Below are 13,378 nucleotides of genomic sequence, written 5' to 3' on the forward strand. Positions count from 1 at the left end.
TTATGAAGTTGTGGCTGGCGCCACTATCAATTAGGACCAACACCTGTTTTCCTCCTATTTTCCCATGTAGTTTCATCGTCCTGGATTGGGTTAGGCCTCCTGCCGAGAAGGCTGACAACTCCATCTGCATCTGATCAAGCTCGGTCTCTACTTCCTCTTCGTCCTCGTCCTCATCTTCATCCTCGGCCAATATCGTCATCCGTAGACTCCGTTCGGGGCATTGGTGACCTGGACCGAACGGTCCCCCGCACTTAAAGCACCTTCCTTCTTCCCTTCTTTTTAGAAATTGCGCATAAGGTAAATTGTGCAGATGATAGAACTCTACATACAAACCACTTGACCAACTTTGAGCAACCAGTTGGTGAGGAACGTTCCAAAGTGAACTCTCATTGCATTGTCATTTATGCGGGGAACATTCCCTAGGAACTCCTAGAGCTCACTGATCAATGAGGAACATTCCAAAGTGAACTCCCATTTCATCGTCATTTATGTGGCCTAGAGAACGTTCGTAGTGAACTCCATGAGCTCACCTATCAGTGAGGAACGTTCCAAAGTGAACTCCCATTGCATCGTCATTTATGTGGCCTAGAGAACGTTCGTAGTGAACTCCATGAGCTCACCTATCAGTGAGGAACGTTCCAAAGTGAACTCCCATTGCATCGTCATTTATGTGGCCTAGAGAACGTTCGTAGTGAACTCCATGAGCTCACCTATCAGTGAGGAACGTTCCAAAGTGAACTCCCATTGCATCGTNNTTTATGCGGCCTAAAGAACATTCGCAATGAATTCCTATAGCTCATTGATCGAGCAAAACAGAGAAAGTGAGGAACGAAGACTTAAAGCGCATCGAATTGCACTGTCGACCATCTAGCGAGGAAATGACTGACCGGTCTGGAACAGTCATTAATTGATAATTAATTTGAGTAATAATAACTATTAATGGGCTATTAAGGAAAATAATAGTCATTGATTGAAAATAAGTAGGAATAATGAAAGTCATTTATTGGTAATTAATGGGTCAGACTTAACTTTAATTAATGGTCAGACTTAACTATAAGTCGGTCAACTAATTAATTCTGATTATTCATCTTTACTACTCTTCCACAAGGCTTGGACATAAGGATGACAATGGGTCGGGTCGGACACAGATAGAGTGATACCCGAACCCGACCCGCATGTAAAAATTGTACCCGTTACCCGCCCTACTACCCGCATAAAAACAATCCACGGATTTTTCCCTACCCATGGATACCCGTTATCCAAGCTTAGGTGCAGGAAGCAAAAATAGGAAACAATGAAAATAATAAAAAAAAATTGATGGCCTGTCCCATTTACTCTCTTTTTGATCAAAAACCATTAGGGTTTCTTCTTCTCAAACAAAGGGGAGCAACCTAATTGCCACCACCACCTCCTCCGACAACCCCTGCACTCTCTATGACTTACCACCACCACCTTCTTTCATCGATGCCGCAACAGCTCCGACCGCACCATTAGTGGTGCCACCGTGCTTTCTGGCTTCACCACCGTCGTCGTGCCCTCTACCTTGCTCTTCTCCCTGTACAACACATCAAGGTGGAAATAAGGGCACATTTTCGAATCTTTCGGTCTCTGCATTGTTTTCCTCCACTTTCTTAAAGTACTTGTTGATGTTCTCCCACTACTCTTTGCACATTTTCGCATTTCGATTGTACCCGAGCTTCCTCATCGAGGATGAGATCTCCTCCCATAGAGGACCCTTCGATCTGTTCTCCTGATACTTTGCATCCAGGTTCGTTCGGAGCGGTAGAAGACGACAAAATGAGGTAGCTTTCCCTAATTTTGATTTGAAGAAGAAACCCTAAAAAGGGATCTTATTCTGATTTGAAAAAAAAAAACCCTAAAAATGGATTTGGGCTTGGCCCAATTTTAAAGCAACAGAAAAGAACGTCTGATTGAAAAGTTAGAAAAAGAAATTAAAGGATAAAATTTTAATTTCATTTCTCAAACGGGTAGTGGATACTTGCGGGTACGGATAGTGTGATACCCGAACCTGACCCGTTAACAAATGGGTATTAAAATACTCACTACCCGCGGGTACTAAATATCCGTAGCAGATTTTATTCGCAGATTTTTATACTATTTTTCTATTTTTTATTAATTACTAATTAAAATTATAAAATTATGCATATATTTTAATATAATCAAAATGTAAATATACATATGCAATTTTATCTGATCTAATCCAATAAAATTTTGGTTTCTGATTTTCGGTTAGCTCATTTATATACAACTTTTAAAGGATATTTTAAATATATTCGAGGTTGTTTACAAACAATATGTTACAACGGCTCCTTAAGAAAATAATGAGTTATTATGATACCAGTTTATCAATTTCTAAAAATACAGTATCATAAGTTTGGTTATTGAATCAAATTTTCTGAGTAAATGCGAAATTAATTTAATAAACTTTTGATATTCCCGTTTTAAATTAGCTCACTTTTAATAATAAAATGTTATATTTAATTAATAAAGTAAAATATAAAAAAGGCAAATAAAATAATACTATTTAAGATTGTTAAATGATAGTGTAATACAATCTTTTAATAATAAAATATTATTTAATTAATAACAAGATATAAATGATTGTAAAATAAAATATTAATATTTAAGATTGTTAAATGAGAGTATAAAAAAAAGTAACAAGGTTCTTTTTCAATTTCTAATAATCCTAATAATTTCACTGTTTTTCAAAATTCTCAACTCTCCTAAACCACTGTGCACAAGAATGACGGCATAACTTTACTTTTCAAATCCCAGTTTCTTCTCTTCTAATTTTGGCGCTTTCCCTATCCTGAATGCGTTGCTTCTTCTTGATACTCTCTGTTATTGCCCTCTGATTCCACGCTTTCTGCATTATTCTCCGCATCGTCGTTCTTGAAAAATTGATAACATGGTTAGTTTGCTCTTTCGTTTATTTCTTTTCGTACTTTTATTTTCCACTTGGTTTTTCCCATCCTTTTGGTTGTGCGCTCATAGACTTTTTATTACTGTGTCGGCTTTGAAAAATTGCTTTTGTTGATGTGTAGTTTTGAATTTCCATGTTACATGGTTTGATAGGTGTTTGGTGTGTGGTGGAATTCCTTCAATTTTTTTATTTTATGGGAAAATAGTTAATGTTACCCCATTTTGTGGGGGCTTGGAGGACAGATAATGAACGAAAGAACAGAGGAAGGACGTGAAAGAGATGGATGTGACAATTGATTTATGAAAAATGTAGACAAGATTTGGTAGAAAAATGGGATGGAAGAGGTCAATATATGATATAGCTTTGTTTTAACAAATTCTTGTGGTGTTCTTGTTTTTGTTTCTTTTCTTTTCGAGACATTTTAAAAATTTGTTCACAACTGTGGAGATCAATTTGATATATTTGTAGAATTAGCGCCGTGCTTTGTGATGTCATGTGTAGTTTGTTAAGTGGATACTGATAAACTGTATATTGTTATATGAGCCTAATGTTTATAGGAAGCCGTTTTGTTAAGTAGCCATTATAGCGGCACTATAGAGCCATTGCATCCAGGAAATCCTTGATCAACCATTGCTACTGTGTTCAATATTGCAGCTGCTATGGTATCGTGGTTGTCGCATGCATCCTGCATGTTATCTCTATTAAAAATGTTTATGCATATATATTTTTATTTGCATACAACATAAATGTTATACATATATAGTTGATGTATATATTATATATTTCAACCGCTAAGAGACTTCTTGTTTTTGTCCACAACGCTATCTGCCGCATGATATAGTTGATTACTAGCTTTATGCATTTTTCATGATCCACAATTGATAACATTGCTAAGATGCAAGGCTGGTGTAAATATTTGTCTCATCTTGGGCTGGGTGGGGATAGCCAAAGCACTTGTTTTGGACAGTATAAGATAAATATTAGTGGTTAAATATTGGGTTAAGTATGTTTTTAGTTTCTAAACTTAGATGTGAAATTAGAATTCATTCCTATCTCAAACTTGGATACATTTTGATCCTCAAACTTTAAAAACGAATGGATATAGTTTTTTTAACTCAACAATGTTAATTTTTTTTACGAGTTAAATGATGTTCTATATTGACATTTGAGTTGCTTATACCATTTGACACGTTCCAGTTCAAATGCCAACCTGAAACATAGTTTTACACGTAAAAAAGGTTAAAATCATTGTGTTAAAAGGACCATTAATCGGAGAGCAAAATGTATGAAAGTTTGGAAAAGTGACGAATTTCAATTTTGTGTCTAAGTTTAGGAACTAAAAACATATTTAACTTTTGAATATTTGAATTGTTTTTAATAAAAAACCAAGGAGGTTTGTGCTTTGGAGATTGTTGTTTTCCTTGCAAAATCGGCCCTTCATAACACTATGAGGAAGAGGATTACTATGGTGGGTGTAGAGGAACACGTCAAGAATTTTAGTTTGCTAGCAATTGTTCTATTTGAAACATTTTTTATTTTGTCTGTTTGTGTTATGAAGCATTTTAAATTTGTTAGAATTTTCACAATTCCGGAATGCCGTATCAACCATGTCTAGAGTTTTACATGCATGGCAGATTAGTCAGGGAGGAGCCTTTTGTTTGGAGAGATGACGGGTGTATGATGTCTAGTTAGAAGTTATATTTGGTTTGGCTTAGGATGTGTATATTTTTTTAATTGTGACATGTGCTGAATTTTAGAACCACTTGTTTATGATGTATGAGAGGCTAGAAACATGTATATTGTTGGGTAATTAACATTGATAAGCCTGGACTGTTTTTTCTGTCTAGATGGAAATAGTGAAGTGATTGTGCCACCACGTGTTTCATTTTATAAAATTTATGGAGCACCAAATTTATCTAAAGTGATGTATAAATAAACATGCTGGTAAATTTTACAGTGTTAATTGTTGGGACCCCAATTAAGGCGATTATGATAATTTTTCAATTTTCAACCTTTTTTCCTATTGAAACTGAATGTTTTCAAAACTGAGATTTGGTTGAAAGTCCAATATGTTCTGTTTGATTTAGTCTGGTTGAGTTGTTCGATTGGTCCAATGGTTCAATGGCTTGATCCTGATTGCAAGCAACTCCAGGTGATAATGTAATTGGTCTGTTCTGTCTGGTTACTAAATCTGTGGTGACCTAAGAATGTTTGTGTCTCGTCGCTAACTTTCATAATTTTATACTTGAATGCTTTAGCAAATATCAATTTTAATGCTTTATGTTTGAATGTTTATATGCAGAATTGGAGGTCCCCAAATGGAAATATCTGGAATGATATATCATTTAGAGATTGCGGTCAGAGCCAGTTTAACTACTATGGTCAAGTTCCTCATCATGGTAGGGATTTCCACCATGGTGGAGATTGCGGTCAGAGCCAGTTTAACTACTATGGTCAAGTTCCTCATCATGGTAGGGATTTCCACCATGGTGGTGGTACATACGTACCTCGTAATGGTTGGGATTTGCACTCTGCTGGTGGTACATATGTGCCTCATCATACCCCTGAACCAACTATTCCTGCTCTAGGACCATTACACCGGCCACAACCAAGGCTAAATTGTAAAATTTGTGATGTTAAGTTGTGTGGTTACAAAAGTATTGAAGAACATAATCTTGGAAAGAAACATCGAAGAATGTTGAAGCTACGCGAGGAAACTGATAAACAAAGAATATCAAATGGGCAGATTCCAAATTCTCAAGTGGATTTAGCAGGTCAACCTAAGAGAATTCTGAAATCTGGGGAAAAAGGATGCGCAGAAATAAAAGTGATTTCTGAAGCTACTTCTGCCAAGCATAAGAATTATGTGCGGAAAGATAAAGGGGTTACTCCTGAAGTTCCGGCTGAAGGGAAACCTAGGAATAACACTAGCACACAGGGTGTGGTTAAACCTGAAGTTCCAGCCCATGGGAAACCCAGGGATGATACAAGTGCACAGAGTCATAATTTCAAACGTAAAATCGATGGAGCCAAAACTGGTAAATACATGAAGACAAATGATGGAGCAAGAAGGCCCATGGAATCATCAAAACTTGATACTAATTCTCGGTCAGCTTCTGTAATATCTCCCATCCAAATACCTGTATCTGCACCGCTCCCATCTGTGACATCTCCTGCGATTACCCCATTACCTGTAGAAGGATCAAGTTTCAAATTTGTACATCAGCGTATCTTAACTCTTCAAACACAAGTATGGGAAGGTAATGAGATTCCAAATCCTACTGTAGAAACAAGAAATCATCCACATGTGGCTTCGTCTTCAAATATTAACACCCAACCTAAAGCTTTGTCTTCTGATTCTGAAGCAAAAGTAATAAAACCATCAAAAATGGGATACTGTAAAATTTGTGAGGTTCGTCTACCACCCCTAACAAAGGACATAGAATTACATAACAAAGGAAAGAGACATCAAAGAGAGTTGAAACTACAACAGAGATTAGGGAGTTCAAAAAGTTCATATGGGCAAATTTCAAATTCTCATAAGAATTTGGTAGTTCAATCTAAGACAGTTCAGATAACTGAAACAAAACAGCACATGTTAACAAATATGAGTTCTGAGGCTAGTATTTTGGAGCAGAAGAGTTACCTGCAGAAAGTTATGGGACTGACCTCAGAATTTGCAGCTAAAGGACCTGAAATGAAACCTACAGATAACAGTGGTTATAAGAATCATGGTTTCAACTATAAGAGCAGAAGAGCCAAAAGAGGTAAACACAAAAAGAAGAATTTGCCCATGGAATCATCAAAAGTGAATATCATTTCCCAATTAAAATCTGTAGAATTTCCTGTACAAAACTCAGTACCAGCTTTAGCAGCGCTGCTTGGGCCTGTGGCATCTCATATAATTGCACCAACACTTTTAGTGGAATCAAGTCTTGAGCCACAAATTCAACACATTTCATCATCGAAGGCACCTGTATTAGAGGGAAATGAGCATTATGAGATTGAAAATCGAAATTTAGAAGTGACTGATCAATCACATGCCCCTGCAGATTCTGATATTAAAATCCAAATTGAAGATATGGGTTCTAATTCGGCCGCAATGGCAGTAGTACCATCGGAAGGGTTTATGACATCTCAGGTATTTGCACCATCCCTGGACGTGGCATCTAATTTTGAACCTCAAACTCAACATGTTTTACAGACATCTGTGTTAGGAAACAAAGAACTTCCAGAGATTGATAATCTCACTTTGAAAACAAATTATCAGCCATCAACATCAGCAAGATCAAGTTCTGAACCTCAAATTGAACTTGTTTTACATATTGAAACAGAATCTCAGTTATCAGAACGCACAAGTAATTCTGAGAGCCGAAATTGTGTTGATGAGAAAAACAATCAGCTGGTGCCATCAGTTCTGGCAGAGTTCAATTCTCCTTCATGTCATCAAGCTATCAGCCACTCTGCGGATGGATGTTCTAATCATGAACAAAAGATGGATATTATCATGCATCAATCAGGGACCACTCAGCAGTCTCAGGTTTTCTCTGTGAAACATGGTGTTAGTGAACTAAATTATGAGCATTACTATTACTGTAACAAGATGGTTATGCGTGACCTACCCATTATGATTAATTTAGACTTGTTGAATGATCTGCCCGGGGCGGTAGGGGTTGTTAATTAAGTCATAGACCCTTTTCGCACAAGACTAGACTACACAAGTCCAAAACAGATCAAACAACATAGAGAATTTATACATCTTCACCCTAAACATTTGGGCTACTTCCAGTTCATTAGACTTTTGTTTCATAAAAACAATTTAAGTATAGATCTTATATCCATTGACAGAAACTTCTTCATAACTTAATTATATCTAGAAAATATTTTATCATTACAACTTTGTTAGAAACATATTAAGCAATTATAAAATCCTATAGACAAGGTCCATTAGACTTTCTACTGATCCTATTATACTGTGTATATAAGATTTTGTAAGGTCTAGTGTAACCTTTAGCTGTCACAAGAATATATATTAAAGTGTTCAGATAGTATAAAGTACATAACACAGAATATTTGTTGTTATCAAAACCTCTAGATGGTTTACCTATGTTAGACCATATGGTTGGGTTGGGTTTTAAGGATTAGAGCTTATAAGGTTTCAACTCTCATCTTCATAAAATGACTTAAATTACAAATCTTTTTATCATGTTGTTTATGAAGAATATCGATGCACTAGATGTGGCAAGTTTTATGACTCTGATTATCAGTTTGAGATACTCTTTTCTGTTAACACAAAAACCAACTAGTTTCTGCTTGCATGCATTTGTTGAAGTAATTTGTGGTGAAAGTGTTTCTTTTAGGTTTCTTGCTCAAGAAACCTCCACAAACAGTCACTAACGCGCCACACACACACTCCAAGTCAAAAGAATGGGACTTCTGGTATTGACAGTAAAAGAATACAATGTACAAGAACAAATGAGAGCTTAACCTCCCCCCACAAGAATACTGCTTTCCTGTTAGAAAACAACTAATCAATCAACAATCCCTAACACAACTATTTATTTGCTATTTATACATTCAAATTCCCGCCCTTCTCTCATAAACTCTCCATGTCCTAACTATTTCTTTTCAAATTTACATTTGCTTTTGTAAAACATCATTGAAGTAAATTCTGTACAAATTTTGTTGCAGTTGGCTGTTTGTCTTAATTGCGGCGATGTAGGCTTTCAAGAGACACTTGTCTTTTGCAAGAAGTGTCAGGTTTATGCCATTCATAGGTACTTTTATGTCAAAATGTACTTTTAGCAATCTTTATTGTTGTGCTTGACTGAGATGTTGTGACTTCTGATGTGCCAGAGGGACATTCTTAAATTTTTTTTGTCAATAGTAAGGAGGGAGTATTCCCATTTTAGGTGCTGAGTTGATAGAATATTGAAATGATGCACATGTATGGTATTTTTATCTTGAACCTGTGTCAAAATGCATGTGGTATATTGTATGATACAATTGTATTAATATCATGAACTTCCTTTCAGGCCCCAGAAGGTTTTATTTTTTGTATGTACTTGAAGTTATAGTTTTACGTTCTTAAATGCATATATATTGACATTATACTTCTCAACACCCTTTTCAGGTATTGTTTAGATGGGCCTGTGATTTTTACCGCTGATGTTAATTGGTTTTGTGATTGTGAGCCCGAGGTAGCAGATACATCTGCAGAAAATGTCTCTCTAAACTCCGCAAATATTTCATCTCAAAATAGCAGTGAGAGAGTAAAGAACAAGCAAGGGCAACAAAATATGGAAGCTAAAACAATGGCGCTGTTATCTGACAATCATAGCTTGTCTCATCATGGGCTGTCTCAATGCAGTAACAACACTGAAAGGGAAGAGTTTGGAAAAGAGTGTCAACCAGCTCCAAAAGATGAAGCTAATAATACTGAGGGGTCTATGATTCTGACTGTTCCACATCCTATTGCAGAACCAGTCTGGAGGTAAGAAATTTGTTTTTTACCCTTTTAGAAGCGGATAGTTTTTCTAGCTTCTATGATGAACCGTTGTCTAAAGTTAAATTTCTGGCCAATAGGGGAAGTCTGCGCCTCTCCTGCCCTAGTATTCATACTGTTCTTAGGCTTTTAGCCCACATGTCCACTTTAGCATGTTCCAAAGTTTTGGAGGAGACAAAACTTTTCCCCGATGTGCTTTGCCCAGACTTGCTCTCAAGAACTGCGGTGTGGCCGAAGTCCTTCATGAATTGTGGTCCAAATGATGATAGCATTGCTCTTTATTTCTTTCCTGACACTGATAGGTGATTTTAAAGATAAACTAACATGATCTCATTCTTCTCTCTTTAATTCAGTATTAACTATTAAATCTGTCATGCTTTTACAGTGTTGAGAGGTCCTATGACAAGCTGGTTGATCACATGATGTCCGGTGACCTCGCCATAAGAGCTGTGGTTGAAAATGCAGATCTTCTAATTTTTCCTTCCGTATTACTCCCTATCCAATGCCGAAGTGAGTCATTTATATTTCATAGAACTCTTTTCAATGGCATAGTCCAAATTTATTGTTCGTAAAACGAAATTGTATAGTGATTCTATTGAATTTCTTGTTTTACAGGATTTCAAGAAAAATACTACTTGTGGGGGGTCTTCAGAGAAAGAAAAAACTTCACACAATACAAATGATGGGGTGTGTGGAGAGGTTACTAGTGGGCACTAGCCCTTAACTCTTCAGAAACAGAGTCTACCAAAGACTTTGAGGACTTCTGCTAGTTCATGTTCTGTGAATAATTGATTCAGTGTCTATACGCAGCGATTTATTGATTGCGAATTGGTACATTTTGATAGTTAGTACCTGTTTCTTTGCTCTGTTTGATAGAACTGGTGTTTTAGATTTTAGTTATTAGCAGTTGGCCCATAACAAAATTATAAGGGCTATGTGTATAAGTTTTTCTTAATTTAGTATATAAATGTATATCGGTCAGCCAAAGACAGGACCATTATTCATCTTTGTAACGGTTGGAAAACTTAACCGATCGGTAAATGGGTGATTCAGAAGTAAAGTGTAATTATTACAATTGGGCTATTATTAATTAATTAATCAAAAATTCACTCTAAAAAGATAAGTTGTTAGGTGATTTACATTTGTCACACTATTAATACCGATAAGTAATAATTGGAGTTGAATACAATTTTTGGATATTTGAACAACTTATTTGACTTTGAAATGTTGACATTGATCTTTCACCCTAAAACAATATATATAATAAAAATAGTAGAATTAATTTAATTTTAAATAACAAGCATTATTACAATTTGAAAAAAAATCTCATCTATCCATGTCATCTTTCATTATTAATATTCACTAACAGCAATAGCAGACAAACAAAACACAAAAAAGTTAAGGTAAAAAATTATTTCTTCCACTTATGAGATGCAAAACATTAATAATAAAACTATAAAATGTTATGGTAAAAAATTATTTCCTCCACTTTTGAGATGCAAAACATTAATAATAAGACTATCATGTGGTTATTTTCTTACAAAATTGTAATCGATAAATTTGTTAAGTAATTCAACATTTTGTGACATTGATGACCTTAAGATTATATTAATTTCAATTCTGAAAATTTTCTTTCAGCTTATGCTCTAGTCACTTACTATAAAAACTCACTTAATACATTATTATAAAATTTATACAAACTAATCAGAGTCGGTCTTGAGACCTTCAAATCTAATAACTTTAAACACTTTTAATTTGACTTTTACAACAATTATTAGACAAGGATTTTGAGCATAGATAATTATCCACTTTTTTTGGGCTGAAATATTCCAAATACTGAAACAACTTTAATACAAGAATGGGTCATAGTAATTAAGGATGGACAAATGGAACTGAACTCTACTGCATTACTAAAAAATATACTGAATTAAAAATTAATTTGTTTAAACTGAACTGAACTGTAAAATAGTTCAGACAAACTGAATTGTTTTTTGTTTTATCAAACTGAACTGTAGTAGATGGTTGGTTGATGGGGTGGTTCACTAGAATAGCGGAGGATGGAGGACGAACGGTCGGGGAAACCGGAGAAGCCTTTGAATGATCGAGATGTTGGTAAGGAAGCATTGAAAGGTAATTAATGGTGTCAAAAGCAGAATAAATGGCTTTGATGAGCGAATATCACAAAAGAGGAAAAAGAATATACATCATTAATGAGCAATTAAGGCCATTAAGGTCGTTTACTGAGAGCGACGCCTATAAATACAGTGTTAGTGACCAGGTAAAGACACCTTTTTCTGATAATATTCACTTTGACCTCCTTGAGACAAAATTGGACTTGAGCGTCGGAGTGTTTCTTGCAAGTCACCACTGTTCGGTGTTATAGAGGATACTTTTAATAAGAGACGGAGCGGTAGCAGATTGGGAAGGAGATTGGAGTGTTGACAACCTTGAACCTTACAACCGAAACATTTTGGCCCCCACCGTAGGGCCCGAGAGTGTGTGAGCAACCTAAGCGCGATCGCAATGGCAGGAGAGCTTCATTTACATTTGCTACAAGAGATGCAGAGGCAGATGTAGGATATGAGGGCGGAGATGGCAGCTATAAGGGTTGAGCGGGGTAATGGGTTAAGAGGGCAGACTGCGTAGTCGGTGAATAATGAAGCCGATGTGGAGAATGTAGGAGAGAGTAGTCATGCAGCCGATGGAAGCGGAGCGCGGGGGGTAACTCATGCATCAAGGCGTAGTGTGCAAGGTAGGGAAAATGGGGAGAATCTAGTCGGACATGATGCCGAGAATCAAGCCGGTTACAATGTGAATCGTAACCCAAATAATGAGCGGGATCAGAAGGACTATCTAGTACTTATTGAGCGCCCCGATCAAGCCGAGGGGCTTCATCCATTCACTGCGAATGTCATGAGAGCTCCCATGTCGGAGAATAAAGTGCTCCCGATGATGGAAAAATATGGAGGTCTAATGGATCTCGTAAAACATCTTCGATGTTTTATTGATGCTATGGTAGTGTACTCTTCTGATGAGCTGGTTTGGTGAAGAGTTAATTCTCTATCGTTGAAGGATGAGGCGTTGGATTGGTTTCATTCGTTACAGCCCAAGACAGTTGATGGGTTCGCCACATTGAGACAGTTGTTTAGTTAATAGTATGCATCCAATATAGCGCAGGGTGTGACATATACGATTTTGGTGAGAATGAGGCAGGGGAGAGAGGAGACTCTCAAGATGTTCATGGATTAGTTTAATTAGACTACTTGCCAGGTGAGAAATGTGGATAAAATACTAATAATAAGCACCATGATGACTGCTTTGAGACTAGGGCCGTTCGTTGATTATCTTTATGCTGAGGAGCCTTAGACGTTGGTCGAGCTACAAAACAGGGTAGCAAGTTTTATACGGTGGAAGAATGACGTGCTTTCCAGAGAGGGTAGAGAGAGGAGGTTGTGCCAATAGTTAAACCTAGTCGAGGAAGAAGGGAGAGATAGGGTCGTTTAAAAGAGAAGAGGGGGGAAGTAGGCAAAGAAGCACACATCTTCCAAGGGCCCCTCAATATGTTCATTACACGCCCCTGAACGCCCCCAAATTAAAGGTAATGGAGGAAGCTTTAAGAGCTAACTTACTGATTGTGACTCAGTCACCGACGCCCCGAAGGGCTGAGGAGCAAAAACATTGTCGATATCACCAAAACTTGGGGCATACTACGGAGGATTGTATTACCTTGAAGGATAAGTTAGAAATTTTGGTGCAGGCTGGACATTTACGAAGGTTTGTGCAAGATCATAGGTGAAACAATTCGAGTGGGGGAGGGCGTCCACCTAGAAGAAATAACCAGCAGAACGGGGAGAATCCGCCGGTGACCGATCAACGTAGCAGAAGTAGAAGTAGAGAGAGACCACTGCGGGGTGTTACTAATACAATTT

General features: G+C 36.9%; 1 protein-coding gene across 3 annotated transcripts; it reads left to right on the forward strand.

The window, feature by feature from the left end:
• The first annotated feature begins 2,719 nt into the window (after nucleotides 1-2,719).
• LOC106775032 lies at nucleotides 2,720-10,453 on the forward strand. Of its 3 annotated transcripts, none has more exons than XM_022778465.1 (7): nucleotides 2,720-2,932; nucleotides 5,247-7,505; nucleotides 8,636-8,721; nucleotides 9,078-9,437; nucleotides 9,530-9,751; nucleotides 9,835-9,959; nucleotides 10,065-10,453. In XM_022778465.1, the coding sequence occupies exons 1-7, from the start codon at nucleotides 2,930-2,932 to the stop codon at nucleotides 10,130-10,132; spliced, it is 3,123 nt and encodes a 1,040-aa protein (XP_022634186.1). In that variant the 5' UTR covers nucleotides 2,720-2,929; the 3' UTR covers nucleotides 10,133-10,453. The 3 variants fall into 3 exon arrangements, with proteins under 3 accessions (XP_022634186.1, XP_014517549.1, XP_022634237.1); XM_014662063.2 differs by having other exon boundaries at nucleotides 5,247-7,484; XM_022778516.1 differs by lacking the exon at nucleotides 9,530-9,751.
• The last annotated feature ends 2,925 nt before the right edge of the window (nucleotides 10,454-13,378 follow it).

This window comes from Vigna radiata, chromosome 1 (genome assembly GCF_000741045.1).
Source record: "Vigna radiata var. radiata cultivar VC1973A chromosome 1, Vradiata_ver6, whole genome shotgun sequence".
NCBI lineage: Eukaryota > Viridiplantae > Streptophyta > Magnoliopsida > Fabales > Fabaceae > Vigna > Vigna radiata.